Source organism: Carcharhinus amblyrhynchos, chromosome 23, assembly GCF_965287045.1.
Source record: "Carcharhinus amblyrhynchos chromosome 23, sCarAmb.v2.hapA, whole genome shotgun sequence".
Taxonomy (NCBI): domain Eukaryota; kingdom Metazoa; phylum Chordata; class Chondrichthyes; order Carcharhiniformes; family Carcharhinidae; genus Carcharhinus; species Carcharhinus amblyrhynchos.
In genome coordinates, this window is record NC_137346.1 from 17,499,215 (window position 1) to 17,518,598 (window position 19,384).

The following is a 19,384-nucleotide window of genomic DNA, read 5'->3' on the forward strand; positions in this document are numbered from 1 at the left end:
AGGTCTACTCAGGGGGCTTAACAGGGTAAATAAGTGGGGTTATAGGGATAGGGCCTGGGTGGAATTGCTGTCAGATAATGTAAGAAATAACCTGTATTACAGTGTCATTGTTTGACTGCAAATAGATGCAGCTATCTCCGTGGCTGGTTAATTTTGATTTTAAATTGGTTAATTTTAAAAGATAGTTACTGTATATATGCTTGCTCGATTTACTTAGTTAATGTCATGCAGGTAAAAAGAGACAAAGTAAATAGATCAAATATATGCACAGTAACTATTTTATAAAATTAACCTAGATATAACTTAAGAGAATTGTGAAATTCTAATGTCCACAGTGTATGTCATGTTTTAGCAGCTTTCTGTCCCTTGAGAAAATGGTTTGCATTGTAATGATCAACTCTGTGTTAAACATTGTCTGGTGTGGCTCAGGAACCCCACTCTGGCATGGCAGCCACTTTCTGCAATGCACTGCAGATGAAGTGCTGGCTTTGCTGGCTTCTATTATCTCTGGGCTTTCCTCTCTTTCTGCTCACCCTTCTCCCTTTCCAAACAGTCAGCCTCCAGAGATCGGCTCTGCCTCCCAGCTGCCTGTGTCGATGTCCGCCTTCTTCGTATCTCATTTGCAGGCGTCCTTGTAGCGGAGATATGGATGTCCAGGAGGTCATGACCTAGTGGCTGGTTCTTTGTGCATACAGCCATTGTCCATCCAATGAATGTGGCTGAGTCAATGCAGACTTCATTGTCTTGGTGATGAGTGTGTACTGGTCAAATTTAGCATGCTCCAGAACCTCTAAGTGTGTGACTGTGTTCTTCCAAGAGATGTTGAGGATAGTTATATGTTGTAATATTGCATTAACATTTAAATTCATGACATTTGAAGGAAATGCAAGAGTTTCTGAAGACAATGCCCTAGGCCAAACCATCTTCAGTTGCTTCATTTATATATGCTTCAATCCAACATAAGATTAGAAGTGGGATAATTGCTGATGATTGCACAGTGTTCAGCATCATTCGGGACTCCTCTGAAGCATTCCATGTCCATGTGTAGCAAGACCTGGACAACATTCAGGCTTGGATTAATAAGTAGCAAGTAATATTAGTGCAATGACCATCTTCAACAAGAGAGAATCGAACCATGTCCCCTTGACATTCAATGGCATTAGCATTGCTGAATTCCCCACTACCAACATCGTGGGGGTTATCCATTGAGTAGAAACTGAATTGGATCAGCCTGTGGCTTAAAGAACAGGTCAGAAGCTGGGAATTCTGCATTAGCATGCATTTAAATTGATTTAATGAACCTCATGCCCAACTCTCCCACCAAATCCCACTTTACCATCTTCTGGTCTGTTCTGGATCCGCGCTGTAAGCTAAATAAACAACTGAAGCTGATTTTTATCTTGCAGGGGAACCTCCGAAGTGGGTTCAGAGTCTGCAAGAGCTCTCTGACCCAGATCATCCTCTGGGTGGGGGGGGGGTGAGGGGCAGGAGGAGGAGGAGGCGGGTCAGATGTATCTCTGGCGGGGGAGGGCTGATCGTTGTTTGGTAGTGGGGGGGATGGAGGCAGGTCAGATGTTCCTCTGGAGGGGAGGGGGAGTGAGGCCAGACCATTCTTTGGCAGGGGTGGTAGTGAGCCAGATCGCCATCTGCAGTGGAGGGCGGGGTGGGGTGGGGTGAAGGGAGGCGGGTAAGATGTATCTCGGGGGTGGGGGGGGCAGATGCATCTCTGGTGGGGGGGCTGGGGGGTCCGCTGTCACTCTGCAGGTGAACGGTGGGGGGAAGGGGGCAGGAGTGGTGGTCGGCCTGGGTAATGGCGGGGGTGGATGGACCTGTCAGGGAGAGAGAGCAACAAGAGACCAACCACGGAAGAGGAATGTGTGTGGGAGCTTGCACTTGGACTGAAAGGACCAAATGGTGAAGATTTGAAATGCTGTTGGAAGATTTGCCTCGCTTGCACTTGAGGGCAGATCTCCAGAGAAAACCCTCATCATGAAACACAGTTCTGGGCTAGAGAAAAAAATGGAAATAGATCCATGAGAGCTAAAAATCACACCCCCCACTACCCAGACCAACCACCACACCTGTCCTCCTCACCCCCCCACCGATTACCCGTAATAATGGCAGTGGGTCCCCCCGCCCCACCCCCCCACCAGAGATCCATCTGCCCCCCCCCCCCCGCCCAAGATACACCCTCGCTTCAGCTTTTTGCTCCCGGGCCACTTTCTCTGCTTTCTGCGGCTCAGGAGCAATCCGATATGGGTGCACGTTTTCCAATTTTTTTCTAACTGCATTTGCGCAGTTCAGAGCTCCGATCGTTCTGGCAGCGCTAAGCCCCGCCCACAGTGCAAATCAGACTGGAACCGGCAAAAACATATGTCCTCGCTGCAAAGGGGAATCTGGGCTTGGATCTGTATTACGCCCAGATCCGGTCCTTAGACTCCAAATAGTAAAAGCGGGCCCTATGAGTCCAACGGCTAATATAAAATTCGTCGTCTGTGTAATTTGTAACACAATTGGGTTTGTTCAGCAAATGTTGTCCAATTACAAAACCACATCTAATGTTCAACAATGTGTTTTGTGTTTTGCAAGCAGAGGCTGGTTGGGTACAATCAGTACTTTGCCAGTTATGAACAGCGGTAGCGATGAGCTGTTTGATACAATCTGCCAGTTGTTGGGATGTATGGCCTACATCCTTGGCATCACACAGGCACTGAAATTCATATACCACAATACCACACTACGGCTCATTTACATGTGCTAGAAACTATATATGTTTATGCACAGGGCCCTGTCCTTGGCAAACAGAAATTTCCACTCGTTGCACCATTTTTGACTAAACAAAAACTTGGAGGCCAGCCATTCCAGGGTTCATTCCCGATAGCAATGCTTTGACCAATCAGAGCCAACATGCTTGCTTAGAATTTAAACAAAAGCTTAGCAGTTAACTGTTGGCTTGTGCATTCTTCATGGTAATGCTTCCACTATGGTAATGCTCTAACCTGGTGTTGTGAGACTCCTTACTGTGTTTACCCCAGTCCAACGCGGGCATCTCTACATCATGCTTCCACCAATCAGAGTCCATTTGCTAACCAATCTGCCCCCTCTATAACTAATGCAGCATTGGTTCTTGTTCCCTTTGAGATTTGGTATTTTTGTGATCTTGAGCTGATGAGAGCAAGATGAAAAGCTTCGACACCATGTCTCTTTTTTTTGACATTATTCAAGTTCTGTACTACGAAGTGACACTGATTTTGCTCAACATAATTTCAAGGATAGTTAGTTTCATCATTTATTTGGTAGAAGGTCATGCTTTCTTGAAGACAAAGCAACAAGATATATCTATCTTGTCAATTTGCCAATCTCAGCACCAACATTACCACAATGACATTGAATGAGCTTTGTCTGTTTTAGCCCATGCGTTTAACAGGATCAGGGCATATGGATGCTTCATTGAAAAGGGAGAAGTGCTCAGTCATATAAAAATTGGTTTGGCATTAAATGTAGAGACTAGAAACAGAGTACTAACCCTAACGTAGAGAACTTAGCTATCTGGTTGATAAGTAGAATGCACTCTGATTGCAAAAGTTGGTTTCTTTTGCAGTGAACATAATGAAAGCCACAAATAAAGTCAAGTATCATTCATTAATGAAACAAGATTTGTTTTATGAAGAAGCAGATTTTTTTCTGAAGAGGCGACAGCAAACTCTAAAGGAAATTAAAAATTCATGCTGCCTACATGCATCTGGCCTACTTTTGATTCAAACTACAATCCCTTTCAATCTACTGATGTTCCTTGGAGTGCTTTGTTTCATGTGCATTCGAATATGAATAATTCAGAACGTTAAGCTTTTGAGAATGGATTGTGCTGACAGTTGTGTCTCCTGTCAGTTTCTGACTCTGGATGTATTGTGGATGAGTTAGAAAAGTATTCAGAATATTCTTCCTTTCTGTTATTCAATCTTTCCTCCATGTCATTTTTTGAGAATTGTTTTTGCACGGCTCCGTAGGGCATTGTTATATCGACCCCTGATTGAAGGCTCTTGTCAGTGGCATTAGTCTACTATCAACTTGGCAAGTGGATTGGTGGTGGTCTTGTCATGGAGAATGCACCAGAGAACAAGGATGGAATTTAGTCTGCCATCAACTGGGGCAGCATGGTGGCACAGTGGTTAACATTGCTGCCTCACAGCGCCAGGGACCTGGGTTTGATTCCCGGTTTGGGTCACTGTCTCTGGAATTTGCACACTCTCCCCATGCCTTTGAGGGTTTCCTCCGGTTTCCTCCCACAGTCAGAAAGACGTGCTGGTTCGGTGCTTTGGCCATGTTAAATTCTCCCTCAGTGTACTCAAATAGGTGCCGGAGTGTGGCGACGAGAGGATTTTCACAGTAACTTCATTGCAGTATTAATGTCAGCCTATTTGTGACACTAATAAATAAACTTTAACTTTAAACTTTAACTCTACTCCAGAGTCGGAAATGAAAAAATATGATGTAACCCATCCAAACACATCCCTGGAATATCCCACTCCCAGAGATTTGGGCTTACGGTATAACCAAAGATGTTAACACCTTTTTTGTATTTTCAAAATTGTCAGTGTTGGAAGGGTGTTGGATACACAACGGTGTCCCTTTAAGAAGTCTTCTTGATCTTCAGTAGGTTAGCTGTAAGTATTATTGACAAGTTGAATTATTTATGCATGTACAGTAGAGGGGACAGGCTCGGAGATATGTCCTAGGTTTTCGATCTTAACCCATCTCAACACCACACTGACCCCTGAGTCTGCATCATGTGCTTTCTTACATCGTTGTATGGTTGGCTCTATATACAATCCCACATTAACCCGATATGTGCCAGATCCTTATACTGCAGTCAATAAGTTGCATACAGTCAGTAGATCGCATTAAAAATGTGCGGAGGAAAAGAGCATGAAGTATCCTTTGAAGCATTGCTACTAATTTCCATGGAGATTAATTTATTTTTATTCATTTGCAGGACATGGGTGCTGCTGGCCAGTCAGCATTTTGCCCATCCCTAGTTGCCCTTGGAGGACAGTTGAGAGTCAACCACTTTGCCATGGATCTGGAGTCACATGTAGGCCAGACCAGGTAAGGAGAGTAGATTTCCTTCTCTAAAGGACCAGATGGGTTTTTCCAACAATGGTTTCATCAGTAGATTCTTAATTCCAGATTTTTTTATTGAATTCAAATTCCACCTTCTGCCGTGGCAGGATTCAAATCCGAGTCCCTGGAATATTAGCTAAATTTCTGGATTAATAGTCTAGCAATAATGCCACTAGGCCATCGCCTCCCCTTAAATCAAGGATTATGGAGCACAACTGCTGCTGAAGGTTGTGGATTTGTACCTTTTTCTGTGCTGTGATGCTGCATTGATTACAGGGCCTGTATTAACTGTGAAACTATCCCATCAAGTTGTCACTGTGTGTCCATCATTATGATGTCAGGGATCATTATGACACAATTCTTGCAAAGCTTCGGCACGTGCAGAATGTACAATTTAATTGGAACGAAATGTATCAGGCAGTCTTGAGTTTACAGCAGATTAATGCCAATCTGGCAGCCAGGGGAAGCAATACTCATTTATAATGGGGCAACTCTTTGATGAAACATGCAGGAAGAGGTTAATAGGGATTCTAACTGGTGCAGGAGCTATATATTTACTATACAGGGCTATCCGATCAGGACTAGTCAGTCCGCCAGAGGATGATGAAGACCTGCTTATCGACCAGTGTGGGAATAGTACTTTGGACAGTATTGGCGCCCTGGGATATCACTCTGTTCCATCAAATTCTGCTTCATCGAACTCTGTCAAGATGAATCTTCAGGACCTGAAGACAGTCTTGACCATCCTTCATGAAAGTAAGGATCCCGTTATCAGAGGGACGATCCTAACGAGTATTTATCGCATCCCTGGCTTTTCCACCAGCCAGGAGCTATTCCGTTCAGAAGGTGGGATCTCCATCATTGCGGAATCACTGGATGATCCCCTCAACTACATCAAGGCCAGCGCTGTGACAGTCTTCAATTTCCTCAGCAATGATCCCGTAAATCGTGATTTGTTAGTGAAATATATCCCGCAGGTCCTGAAACTGACCACTTCCACCTTCCAGGAGTTTGAGCAGTTGCCGTGCCTGAGGTTCCTCACCAAGATGTCCCACAACCACCAGAACCACTTCCTGCTGAAACATGCAATCCCAGACTTCTTCCACTTGCTGCAAACGGGCTCATCCAGCATCAAGTTCCAAGTGCTTCAGATCCTCATCAACTTCTCCACGAACCTGGAACTGACCTTTGACATGCTGAACGTGCCGATCCAAGCTTCCTTCCTTTTCCTGTTTAATTATTTCCAGCGGCAGGACGTTCTGAACGATCTCCTCTTGTTGATAAGCAACCTGAACGAGGTCAGGAGGAGTCTACCCTACAGGTTGAAGAACCACGAATACCTCGAGGACTCTATTTTTGTCTTGTTGTTTGGATCCAACTCTCAGTTTTCAAGCAGGCTTGTTTATTTAATGGCCTTCCCAGATGATAGGATTAAGCTGCAGGCTGCACGGATTGTCACTAACATGGGGTGACGCAAAGGGTACGTGGAAGGATTGAGACTTTTATATATATATATAAAAAAATAAAGAAGCATGAACCAAAATTCTGATTTGTTTTTATACATGCCAATTTTGAGAGCCATGCTATACGCTGGGGGAAACACAGTAAGAAGTCTCACAACACCGGGTTAAAGTCCAATAGGTTTATTTGTTGTGAGACTTCTTACTGTGTTTACCCCAGTCCAACGCCAGCATCTCCACATCATACACTGGGGGAACCAGAAAAGGCAGAAGTTACATAGGAACTAGGAAATTACATAGGAATTAGGAGCAAGAGTAGTCCATTCAGCCCCTCAAGCCTATGCTACTCTTCAACTAGGCTGACCTTCTATCTCAATGTCCCACACCGTCCCCACATCTCTTGATGCTTTTAATATTGAGAAATCTATTAATATTTCTTGCGCGTACTCAAAGACTGAGCCTCACAGCCCTCTGGGGTAGACAATTCTGAATATTCGCCATCCTCTGAATGAAAAAATTCCTCCTCATCTCAGTCCTGAATGGCTGTCCCTTATTCTGGTTCCAGACACCACCTTCGTCCCCAGCCAGGGGAAACATCCTTCCTGCATCTACCCTAGTGAGCCCTTTAGGAATTTTGTAAGTTTCAATGAGATCATCTCTCATTCTTCAAAATTCTACGGAATACTGGCCCTCTCTCCTCAGAAGACAACCCTGCTGTCCCTGGAATCAGAAAGGCGAATCTGTTTCTCTTCCTCTACGGCCAGCACATCCTTCCTTAGATAAGGAGACCAAAATTGGACACAGTACTCCACGTGTGGTCTCACCAAGGCTCTATATATTTGCAGCAAGGTTTCTTTATTCATGTACTCAAACACTTTAGCAATAAAGGCCAACATACCGCTGGGACGCAGCTGGGCTGTCCAAATGTCATTGGTGGATGACATTGAGGAAATCGCTTTCCCAGACTGCACTGTTCTTTCTGTCTCTCAAAGAAGAGTAATGGAATGGTGTGGAGGAGGGGAGGGTGGGGACCAGAAGAAGAAAGTTATAAAATAATTGTCCAGAAAAGCGATGGATAAAATCCCACCCCCAAAAAATAGTTGAGCATGTTCTGTTTTCTCATCCCGTGAGGTAGAAATCTTTCCAACCTCTTCTGGTTAGAGGCTCCTCCTCTCTTTTTCCCTATTTAACTGCTTGTTGATGATGATGGTATGAGACCGGATTCCTTATCCATTCTGGTTCCACCACTGAGTCTAATTGTGAACAGCACTGAGAAGCTGTAGACCAGCAGAAATAATCCAATTGTAACTTCTTCAAACGGTCTCTCCCTGCCCAACCACAGATCAGCTCCTCCAGACTGAGGCTTGTTCACAACTTCCCATGACATTTGACCTCTACCTATGCCAAAGTGAATAATTTTACCATCATAGAATCCTACAGTGCAGAAAGAGGCCATTCGGTCCATTGAGTCTGTACCGACCACAATCCAATCCAGGCCCTATCTCCATAACCCCATGCATTTACTCTAAGGGTCAATTTAGCATGGTCAATCCATCTCACCTCTCCATACATCTTTGAAGTGTGGGAGGAAACCGGAGCACCTGGAGGAAACCCACACAGACATGGGGAGAACGTGCAAACTCCACACAGACAGTGACCCAAGCTGGGAATCAAACCCTGGCGCTGTGAGACAGCAGTGCTAACTATCAAAGCTGAATGAAAAAAATAACAAATTCCAGTGTTGGAAATGACTAAGGAACAAGTTCAGCCACATTCTAGATGGTGATCACAGTGGACAGTTCTGCTTGGTGATAGAAAGGAAACCCAATGAAACCAGAGCTTTCCACGCAGTGAGGAGTGAGGCTCAGTAATGAGGCAGTGCAGGGTGAGGAGGAGACAAGCCACAGAGTGAGTACCTGGTTTGGGGAGGATCAGCAAAGACATTGGGAACAAATCATTGACCTGCAGGGAGAGAGGAAGAGGCAGGAAAGACTCTTGATATCTTAAAGCTATTCCCTCATCCTGAATAGGAGAGGAAATGCAAGTTTTCAGTTTCACTGGCTGACAAGTATTTAGCAGTAGAATTTCACTAAATGAGCAGAGAACTGGGCTGGCTTCTGCTTAAATCTAAAGTTAAAGTTAAAGTTTATTTATTAATCACAAGTGAGGCTTACATTAACACAGCAATGAAGTTACTAGTCGCCACATTCTGGAGCCTATTGCAACTTGTCAAACTTTCCCATCAGCTATCCTTTTGTTTTATGTTAATATCAAAACTATGGTTTCCATTAGAAAATCAAACTACCCAATGATTTTCAAAAGCTTTCCTGGATAGTAAGGAAAGGATTTGGATTTACTTAGCGCCTTTCACAATCTCAGGGCATCCCAAAGTGCTATAGAGCTGTTGAAATGTTCTGTTTGAATCATAGAGTGCAGAAGAGGCCCTTCGGCCCATTGAGTGTGCACCTACACATGGCAGCCCGATTGTGCACAGCAAGTTCCCACAAACAGCAATGAGGTAAATGATGAGATTTTGCTGGTATTGTCCAGGACACAGACAGGAATGCCCTGCTGTTCTTTCAATGAGATATCTTCTACGGGGAGGACAGATGAGACCTCTATTTACTGCCTCCGCTGAAAGACAACACCTCCGGCAGTGCAGCACTCCCTCGGGAAAGCAATAGCAACAGGACAAGGAAAAGTCTGATCAACCAAAGAGATTGATTTAAAATTCTGGAAAGTTTCACGGTGATGAGGAAAGATACAACTTAACTGGATCATGAGACTACCTGATGTTCCTAAACATAAGTTTCTTCCGATCCTGTGGAAAGTACAGAATTTGAGAGCACAACCAGGACTATGGTCCTGATTTTACCGGCATGCCGGTTTTGGGGTGGGCGAGGCTCACCGAACGGCTTTCTCCTTTGGCCTCGGGCAGGCGTGCCGGTGAAGTTCCGGCCTATACATTAAATAAAGAAAATGGCACAATCATTCTGTTAATTTCTCATGAATTCATGCTCCGTGTAATATACAACGTGATTAATAGAGTGACAAAGTTGACCTTTGTCGATAAGAAGTAGCAATATAACATGAACAATGACAAGGTAATTAGGCATGGAGCAGCCGGAGATATTAATCTAAATTGCTTTAGATATTTTCCACTTGTTCTCCTATTCCTGGTTCCGGTGGTTGTGAGATTTCACAGGCTAGCTCATCAATGTGCTGTGACACTAGGGGGCACCATCCAGCCGGCAGCCTCTGAAATATTTATTGCAGCGAAAGTGAAGCTGGAAATGGACAAGTCAGCCCGAGCCTGTAGGGAGGCTGCAGCATAAGTGAAGGTGTGTACCCTCCCGAATTGGCAAACACATTATAAGGTGAATGCGACAGAGATTTTAATGAAGCGTAGAAAATGAAGAGCTCACAGAATCCCTACAGTGCAGAAGGAGGCCGTTTGGCCCATCGAGTCTACACTGACTCTACGACAGAGCATCTTACCCAGGACCACCCCCTGTCCTGTAACGGTGCATATTAACCTCGTTAATCCCCCTAATTTACACTTTTTTCAAGGGGCAATTTAGCATGGTCAATCCAGCTGATCCACACGTCTTCAGACTGTGGGAGGAAACCGGAGCAGCCGGAGGAGACCCACTCAGACATGGGGAGAATGTGCAAACTCCACACAGACAGTGGCCTAAGGCTGGAATCGAACCCCGATCCCTGGCGCTGTGAGGAAGCAGCGCTAACCACTGTGCCGTGCCACATGTTCAACAGCTTTATCTCTGGTTACACTGCGCCAACTGACTAACTTCTCCACTCTTGTTGAATAGAAACACCAGTGCTTTAGGGTGTATATCAGTGGTGTGACACCTCATCCCACAGGCAGACTCAGATGCATACTTTAATTACGATAGCAAATGCATTTCCACATAAACTGAATTTCTCAAACTAAACCTGCATTCAGCAGATCACGGAGCTAGCATTTCAGGTAGAACTCTTCGTCAGATCTTCATTGCTCTATATTGTTTCTGTCTGAACATACCGCAGGCAGCCTTCCATCCTGTGGGATGATGGTTTGCACCGCAGTGGTCAACTCCTTGTTAAGCATCGCCTGGTGCGGCTCAGAAGCCCCCCCTCTGACATGACAGTCTCTGCCGTACTTGCTGGAGAGGGAGACGATGGGAGGTGCAGGATTCACAGTGACCCTGTACCACAGTCAGCGCTGTGCTATCTGTGTTGAGAATGCTATTTCAGGGAGTCTCATCTGGTGTAGCCAATGCCCTGATCTACAGGACACCTTGTGACATGGTTTGTCCTGAAAGAAAGTGTGGGTTTATCCAAAGCTCAAGGGAGCGACAAGACTGAAGTAGTCTCTGCACATTCTCATTTATCTGTCCCTGGCCACGGTGCCCGAGGCACATGTCACACGGTCTGCACCCACTCTTGTATTGAAATCCCTCAGTAAGTAATGGTGTTCTGACTCAGAGATTCTGCTGACTGCAGTAAGCTCCTCGTAGAAGTGGCCTGTTGTCTCTCTACAGTGGAGCGCAGCTTTGAAATGTACATATTCATGAGGCTAAATGGCCTTGTTTTACTTGAGAGGCAGATGGATCATTGAATCATAGAATCTCTACAGTGCAGAAGGAGGCCATTCAGCCTATTATCTGCCCAACTCTCCAACAGAGACTCTATACCCATAACCCCACATACTTACCCTACTAATTCCCCTATACTATCCATCTTGGGACACTAAGGAACAATTTAGCACGGCCAATCCACCCACCCTGCATATCTTTGGAGAGAAGACATTTGGAATCATTTGTCAAGGAATCAATCATCGCGATCAGTGCGTATCTTAGTGAATCATAGAATCATAAAATCCCTACAGCACAGAAAGAGGCCACTCGGCCTATCGAGTCTGCACCATCCACAATCCCACCCAGGCCCTATCCCCATGTCCTTACACTTTTACCCACTAATCTCTCTAACCTACGCATCTCAGGACACTAAGGGCAATTTTAACATGGCCAATTAATCTAACCTGCACATCTTTGGACTGTGGGAGGAAATCGGAGCACTTGGAGGAAACCCATGCAGACACGAGGAGAATGTGCAAACTCCACACAGACAGTGACCCAAGCCGGGAATTGAACCCAGGTCCCTGGAGCTGTGAAGCAGCTGATTTCCATCTGATTTGCAGCAGATGGAAAAGATTGAGTTTGTGGATATTAAGGTGGAGGATGTATTAGAACTTTTGAATTCTATCAAGATTGATAAGTCGCCGGGACCAGATGGGATATACCCCAGGATACTGTGGGAGGCGAGGGAAGTGATTGCAGAGCCCCTGGCGATGATCTTTGCGTCGTCAATGGAGACGGGAGAGGTTCCGGAAGATTGGAGGATTGCGGATGTAGTCCCTATTTTCAAGAAAGGGAACAGAGATAGCCTGGGAAATTACCGACCGGTGAGTCTGACCTCAGTAGTTGGTAAGCTGATGGAAAGGCTTCTGAGGGACAAGATTTACGACCATTTGGAGAGGTTTGACATGATCAGGAATAGTCAGCATGGATTTGTCAAGGGCAGGTCGTGCCTTACGAGCCTAGTTGAGTTCTTCGATAATGTGACTGAACACATTGACGAAGGAAGTGCTGTGGACGTGGTGTACATGGACTTCAGCAAGGCGTTTGATAAGGTCCCCCATGCAAGACTTCTTGAGAAGGTGAGAGGGCATGGGATCCGAGGGCCTTTGGCCTTGTGGATCAAGAACTGGCTTGCCTGCAGAAGGCAGAGAGTGGTTGTGGATGGGTCTTTTTCTGAATGGAGGTCAGTCACCAGTGGAGTGCCCCAGGGATCTGTTCTAGGACCCTTGCTGTTTGCCATTTTCATAAATGACCTGGATGAGGAAGTGGAAGAATGGGTAAGTAAGTTCGCTGATGACACGAAGGTCGGTGGTGTTGTGGATGGTCTGGAAGGATGGCAAAAGTTGCAGCAGGACATAAATAGGATGCAGGACTGGGCGGAGAAGTGGCAGATGGACTTCAACGCGGATAAATGCGTAGTCGTCCATTTTGGCAGAACCAACGGGATGAATGAGTACACTATCAAGGGCAGGAGTCTTGGTAGTGTTGAGGAGCAGAAGGATCTTGGGGTCCGGGTCCACAGGACTCTTAAATCGGCCTCACAGGTGGAAGAGGTGGTCAAGAAGGCGTATGGTGTACTGGCCTTCATAAATCGAGGGATTGAGTTTAGGAGTCGGGAGGTAATGCTGCAACTTTATAAGACCCTTGTCAGGCCTCATTTGGAGTACTGTGCGCAGTTCTGGTCGCCTCACTATAGGAAAGACGTAGAAGCTATTGAAAGGGTACAGAGGAGATTTACAAGGATGTTGCCTGGACTGGGAGGCATGCCTTATGAAGTTAGGTTGAGGGAACTGGGTCTCTTTTCCCTGGAGAGACGTAGGTTGAGAGGCGACCTGATAGAGGTTTATAAAATGTTGAGAGGAATAGATAGGGTGGATTCTCAGAGGCTACTTCCCCGGGTTGAAATGGTCGCTACGAGAGGACGCAGGTTTAAGGTGCGGGGAGGAATGTACAGAAGTGATGTTAGGGGTAAGTTTTTCACTCAGAGGGTGGTGAGTGAATGGAATCGGCTGCTGTCAGTGGTGGTGGAGGCGAACTCGCTGGGGTCTTTTAAAAGACTTCTGGATGAGTATATGGGGTTTTATGGGATTGGGGGTTATAGATAGGTGTTGATGTGATCGGCGCAACTTGTGGGCCGAAGGGCCTGTTTGTGCTGCAGTGTTCTATGTTCTAACCACTGTGCTACCATGCCGCCCAAAGCCTATACCTTGCTCAAATATTTCCTCTCAACTTTTTTCCTGTCAGATGAATGTGTAATAGAATCATAGAGTCATAGAGGTTTACAACATGGAAACAGGGCCTTTGGCCCAACTTGTCCAAGCCGCCAGTTTTTACCACTAAGCTAGTCTCAATTGCCCGCATTTGGCCCATATCCCTCTATACCCATCTTACTCATTTTGGTTCTACTCCAGATTTCTTGACGGCGTTTGATTTCCACATTAGTGCAGCAAAAGAAGCAGATCAGAAACTGGGATTATTAAAGCCTGCATTGTTTTATCAGTATTGTAAAGTTTACCTGCAGTGCCAAAATCTATTGGAAGTGTAGGTTTTTTAATTATAAGTTAATTATTTGATTTTGATTTGATTTTAGTTTATTATTGTCACATGTATTAGTATATACTGAAAAGTCTTGATTCTTGCACGCTAAACAGACAAAATATACCTTACATAGGAAAGGAAAGGAGAGTGTGCCGAATGTAATGTTACAGTCATAGCTAGGGTGCAGAGAAAGGTCAGCTTGATGTGAGGTAGGTCCACTCAAAAGTCTAACAGCAGGGAAGAAGCTGTTCTTGAGTCGGGTGGTACGTGACCTCAGACTTTTATATCTTTTTCCCGGCGGAAGGAGGTGGAAGAGAGAATGTTTGGGTTGCATGGGGTCCTTGATTATGTTGGCTGCTTTTCCGAGGCAGTGGGAAGTATGAACAGAGTCAATGGATGGGAAGCTGCTTTGAGTGATGGACATTAATTAACACAGTGGAGATGGCAGGACAGGCGATGTGCTGCGATTTGGGAGCTTCTGCTGCGATCCAGAGCTGCAGTTAGTGTTTGCGGCTGCAGGAATTTTAGCTCAGTCATCAAACTGGAGGCTGAGCTGCAGACACCGTGGAACATCAGGGAGGGGGAAAGTTACACGGACACTTTATTCCAGGAGGTGGTGACACTCCTGAGCTCTGAGGTGCAAAGGTAAGTATGCAGTTACAGCAAGTAATAAGGAATGCTTATTGAATATTACAATTTATTGTGAGGAAAATTGAATACAAAGGGAGGGAAGTTATGGTTCAGTTATACAGAGCACCAGTGAGACCACATCTGAAGTGCTGTGTACAGCATTGGTTACATTACTTAAGGAAGGATGTAAATGCATTGAAGGCAGTTCAGAGAATGTTTACCACATTGAACTTGGGATTGACAAGTTGTCTGATGAGGATAGGTTGGACTTGTGTCTGCTGGCTTCTATCGGTTGTGTTTAGCACAGCAAGAGGTGACTTGATCGAAACATGTTAGATTTTTAGGGGTATTGACAGAGTGGAACTGGAGAGAATGTTTCCTTTTGTGGGGGAATCTAGAACGAGGAGTCATTGCTCAAAAATAAGAGATCACCAATTTAAAATGGAGATGAGGCAACATTCTTTCTTAGAGGGTCATGAATCTTTAGAATTCTCTTCCTGAAAAGGCACTGAATGTGGAATCTGAATATTTTTAAGGCATAGCTGGATAGATTCTTGATAAGCGAGGGGGTGATAGGTTATGGGGGTCGTTGGGATGCTGATTTGGGGTTACTATCAGATCAGCCAAGTAGAAATGGTCGAGAGCTTCAGGTTTCTAGGTGTCCAGATCACCAACAACCTGTCCTGGTCCCCTCATGCCGACACTATCGTTAAGGAAATCCACCAATGCCTCTACCTTCTCAGAAGACTAAGGAGATTAGTCACATCTGCTACTACTCTCATCAACTTTTACAGATGCACCATAGAAAGCATTCTATCTGGTTGTATCACAGCTTGGTATGGCTCCAGCCCTGCCCAAGATCGCAGGAAACTACAGAGGGTTATAGCCCCTGTGGTACAGAAGTCCACTCCTTCACGCAAACCAGTCTCCCATCCACTGACTCTGTCTACACTTCCCGCTGCCTCAGAAAAGAACGCAGCATAATAAAAGACCCTACACACCCCAGACATACTCTGTTCCACCTTCTTCCATTGGGAAAAAGATACAAAAGTCTGAGATCACGTACCAACTGACTCAAGAACATCTTCTTCCCTGCTGCCATCAGACTTTTTAATGCAATACCTTGCATTGAGTTGATCTTTCTCTACACCCTAGCTATAACTGTAACACTGCATTGTGCACTTTCTCCTTTCCTTCTCTATGTACAGTGTGTTTTGGCTGTTTAGCGACAAGAAATAATACTTTTCATTGTATGTTAATATATGTGACAATAATAAATCAAATCAAGATCTTATTAAATGATGGAACAGGCTGGGGGGGTTGAGTTGCCTATTCCTGCTTCTTGTTTGTATGTTCACTGTACTCCCTTAGCCTTCAACTCCCTTTGGTGTCTAGAAGGCATTGAAGCTATATACCCACTATTAGAGAAGTTTTGTTAATGAGCAGCAGGGCATGTCCACACTCCGTGGACCCACACACTGTCTATCGGGGGCGGGGGGGCGGTAGTAATTAAGAAGAACCCAATTAACACACTGATTTTTTCACATTACTGATAGCCAGTAGTGCAAGCTGAAAGTGAGAACTAAGCCAGCACATAAAAAGCAGGAGGCATGCTCACTCTCATATTTCATTGAAACAGTTTATTTATTAATTAGTATCACAAGCAAAGCTTACATTAACACTGCAATGAAGTTACTGTGAAAATCCCCTACTGGCCACACTCCTGTTTGGATCAGTGCACCTAACCAGCATGTCTTTTAGACCATGGGAGGAAACTGGAGCAACTGGAGGAAACTGGAGCATCTGGAGGAAACTCACGCAGACACGGGGAGAACATGCAAACTCCACTCAGACAGTGACCCAAACCGGGAATCGAATCCAGGTCCCTGGCGCTGTGAGGCAGCAGTGCTAACCACTGTGCTGCCTCTTCACCCAATACAATAAATGTGCAACCTGTTGGAAACACCTAAGATTTTACCAAGCAAGAACCTATCAATCTTAGTTTTGAGATTTCTAACCGAGTTAGCCTTGTGGCAGCAGCTTTACACTTTTGAGTGAAGTCTGCGGTTTTTGCAAAATTACTGCGCCATTAGCCAGCTATTCATGTGACCACAGAGCAAATTTGCATAATCATTTTAACCTTAGTGCTTTGTGTTTTCTTACACACTTGTTTTGTTTTAGATCACTTTCGCAAACTTTGGCTGTTCCTTTAGCACATCTGCTGTCACAGATAAGAAGAGAACTTTGACCATTTGCTGTTAAATTAAACAGAAGCTTTGGGTTTCTCCCAAATAGCATGGTTGGCACAGTGGTTAGCATTGCTGCCTCACAGTGCAAGGAAACTTGGGCGGCATGATGGCACAGTGGTTAGCACTGCTACTCACAGCACCGTGGCCCTGAGTTCGATTACCAGCTCAGGTCACTGTCGGTGCAGAGTTTGCACCTTCTCCCTGTGTCTTTGTGGCTTTCTCCAGGAGCTCCGGTTTATTCCCACAGTTTGAAAGATGTGCTGGTTAGGCGCATTGACCATGCTAAATTCTCCCTCAGTGTACCCAGACAGGCACTGGAGCGTGGCAACCAGGGGATTTTCACTGTAACTTCATTACAGTGTTAATGTAAGCTTACTTGTGACTAATAAATAAACTTTATTGTATAACATGATAGAAGTTTACCAAATTATTAGAGGCATGGATAGAATGGAGAGTCAAAGTCTTTTTCCCAGGGTAGAAATGTCAATTACTAGGGGACATAGGTTTAAGGTAAAAGAGGGAAAGTTTAAAGGCGATGCGAGGGGCAAGTCTTTTTACATAGAGGGTAGTACGTGCCAGAGGAGGTGGTGGAAGCAGATACAATAGCAATGTTTAAGAGGCATCTTGACAGATACATGATTAGGCAAGGAATAGAGGGATACGGATCGTGTAGAGGCAAAGGTCTTTAGTTTAGAAAGGAGTCATGTGTCAGTGCAGGCTTGGTGAACCGCTGGGCTTTTTCCTGTGCTGTGCTGCTCTTTGTTCTAACAATTGGGCAAGACTTTGTTTTTAAACTACTGATCAGCAAAGTCCTATGTTCATGCTGGCATGGAATATCATTGCTTGTGAAATAAGCTTTCCAAACCTGGAGGTCCACTATCAACACCTCATACACTGTGTAGTAAACTCTGCTTTAAATAAAACCTACTCTCTTCCTATGTATCATTATCCCCAACAATATTCTACTTCCTGTGTTAGTTGGTTTTCAGACTACCCGTGTCAAGGAATGACATGTGTGGAATTGTAGGGAGTCTTATGCTGCCAAGGAACTAATAAGAGCTTGTGCAAGTAGCTAGGACACTGAAACTAAAGCTGAAAATGTAGAGAACACACTTTGGGTCAGTCAGAATTAGAAGAGTTCTAAGCTTAAAGTTTTAAGTTTATGTATTGGTGTCACAAGTAGGCTTACATTAACACTGCAGTGAAGTGTTACTGTGAAAATCCCCCAGTCGCCACAAGCTGGCGCCTGTTTGGGCACAATAAGGGAGAATTTAGCCTGAGGACACTCAAGTGTCTCTTCTAATCCTATCTTTCTGCACTTGGCCCATAGCCCTGTAGCTTACAGCATTTAAGGTGCAGATCCAGGTATTTTTTGAAAGAGTTTAGTGTCTCTGCCTCCATCACCAAGTTGGGCAGTGAATTCCAGACACCCAGTACCCTTTGTGTAAAAACGTTCTTCTTCATGTCCCCTCTACACCCACTGCCACTTATCTTGAATCTATTGCCCCTGGTTCTAGAATTCTCCACCAAGGAAAACAACTTTATCATGTCCACTCTATCTCTTCCCCTCATTATTTTGTACACTCTATCAAGTCACCCCTCAGCCTTCTTTGTTCCAAGGAAAAGAACCTCAACCCATCCAACCTCTCCTCTTGGCTACACTTTTCTAGTCCTAGCAACATTCCTGTAAACTTCCTCTGCATAGTCTCCAGAGCAACTTCCTGTAATATATAAAAAAAGTATAATGTTAGGTTATGCACATCACAAAACACACAAAGTACCAGTGGAATGTTTGTTGGATGATGTCAAAGATCATCTGTGTCAGATAAAAAAAAAGATACTCATAAAGACAAAGGAGACGTGGGACAAGCTCAGAGAATGATATTCTCGCTGAAGGGAAAGGCAAGTATTTTGGAAGAAACTGAAAGCACAGGAATGTAGATCTGATCTAAGGCCATGGGCAGCAAGCTGCGACTGCCTGAGCTCCATTTACATGGATCAACAGTGGTGGGGTATTCTCAATCTGTCATTCATCAAAACAGGTTCAGACCTAGGACCCTGTGCACAAACAACACAGCCCAAACCCACTCTACAATCCGGTTCCTGTGGGTATGATATCTTGTGGGACAAATTACAATGCAACAATGAAAAGTGTTAGAGAAAGGGAATCAAAGTGAATTTGTGTTTTAACCTAGGATGAGAATTTAGGCAGGCTGTTTCATTCCAACCCAATGATACTTGGTTGTTTCTCATTTTGATCTTTCTTGAATTTAATGGGGCTGGCGCAGTGACCCAGTGGATGTGTGTGGAAAATTGGGCAGCTCCAACTTGCTAAGGAAGCCAAGGAATGGATATAGGTGAGATACGCAAGGCTGAGTGAGCGGGCGAGGACCTGGCAGATGGAGTACAATGTTAGTAAGTGTGAGGTTATCCACTGTGGCAGAAATAATAGTAGGAGGGATTACTATTTAAAGGGTGAAAAGCTGCAGCATGCTACGGTGCAGAGGGACCTGGGGGTCCTTGTGCATGAGTCGCAAAAACCCAGTCTGCAGGTGATCAAGAAGGCGAATGGAATGCTGGCCTTCATAGCGAGGGGGATAAAATATAAAAGTAGGGAGGTCTTGCTGCAACTGTGCAGGGCACTGGTGAGGCCGCAGCTGGAGTAGTGTGTGCAGTTTTGGTCGCCGCACTTGCGCAAGGATATCTTGGCCTTGGAGGGAGTGCAGAGGAGGTTCACTAGGCTGAT

At 44.9% G+C, this 19,384-nt stretch overlaps 2 protein-coding genes across 2 annotated transcripts in view; both read left to right on the forward strand.

Annotated features, from left to right (window-relative positions):
• The window catches only part of tp53i13 (tumor protein p53 inducible protein 13), a 76,417-nt gene that overhangs the window by 21,448 nt on the left and 35,585 nt on the right, over window positions 1–19,384 (forward strand). Inside the window, exon 2 of the mRNA XM_080211026.1 lies at window positions 4,994–5,106. The gene's annotated coding sequence lies outside the window, so the exon portion shown is untranslated. The remainder of the gene's footprint in view (window positions 1–4,993; window positions 5,107–19,384) is intronic.
• LOC145357560 (armadillo repeat-containing protein 10-like) lies at window positions 5,352–6,593 on the forward strand. Its single transcript, XM_080211037.1, has one exon. The coding sequence runs from the start codon at window positions 5,604–5,606 to the stop codon at window positions 6,591–6,593; it is 990 nt and encodes a 329-aa protein (XP_080067163.1). The 5' UTR covers window positions 5,352–5,603.

Bases quoted from the DNA above. Each gene is read 5' to 3' on its own strand.
- LOC145357560 (XM_080211037.1), top strand. From the start codon at position 5,604: ATGGGGCAACTCTTTGATGAAACATGCAGGAAGAGGTTAATAGGGATT.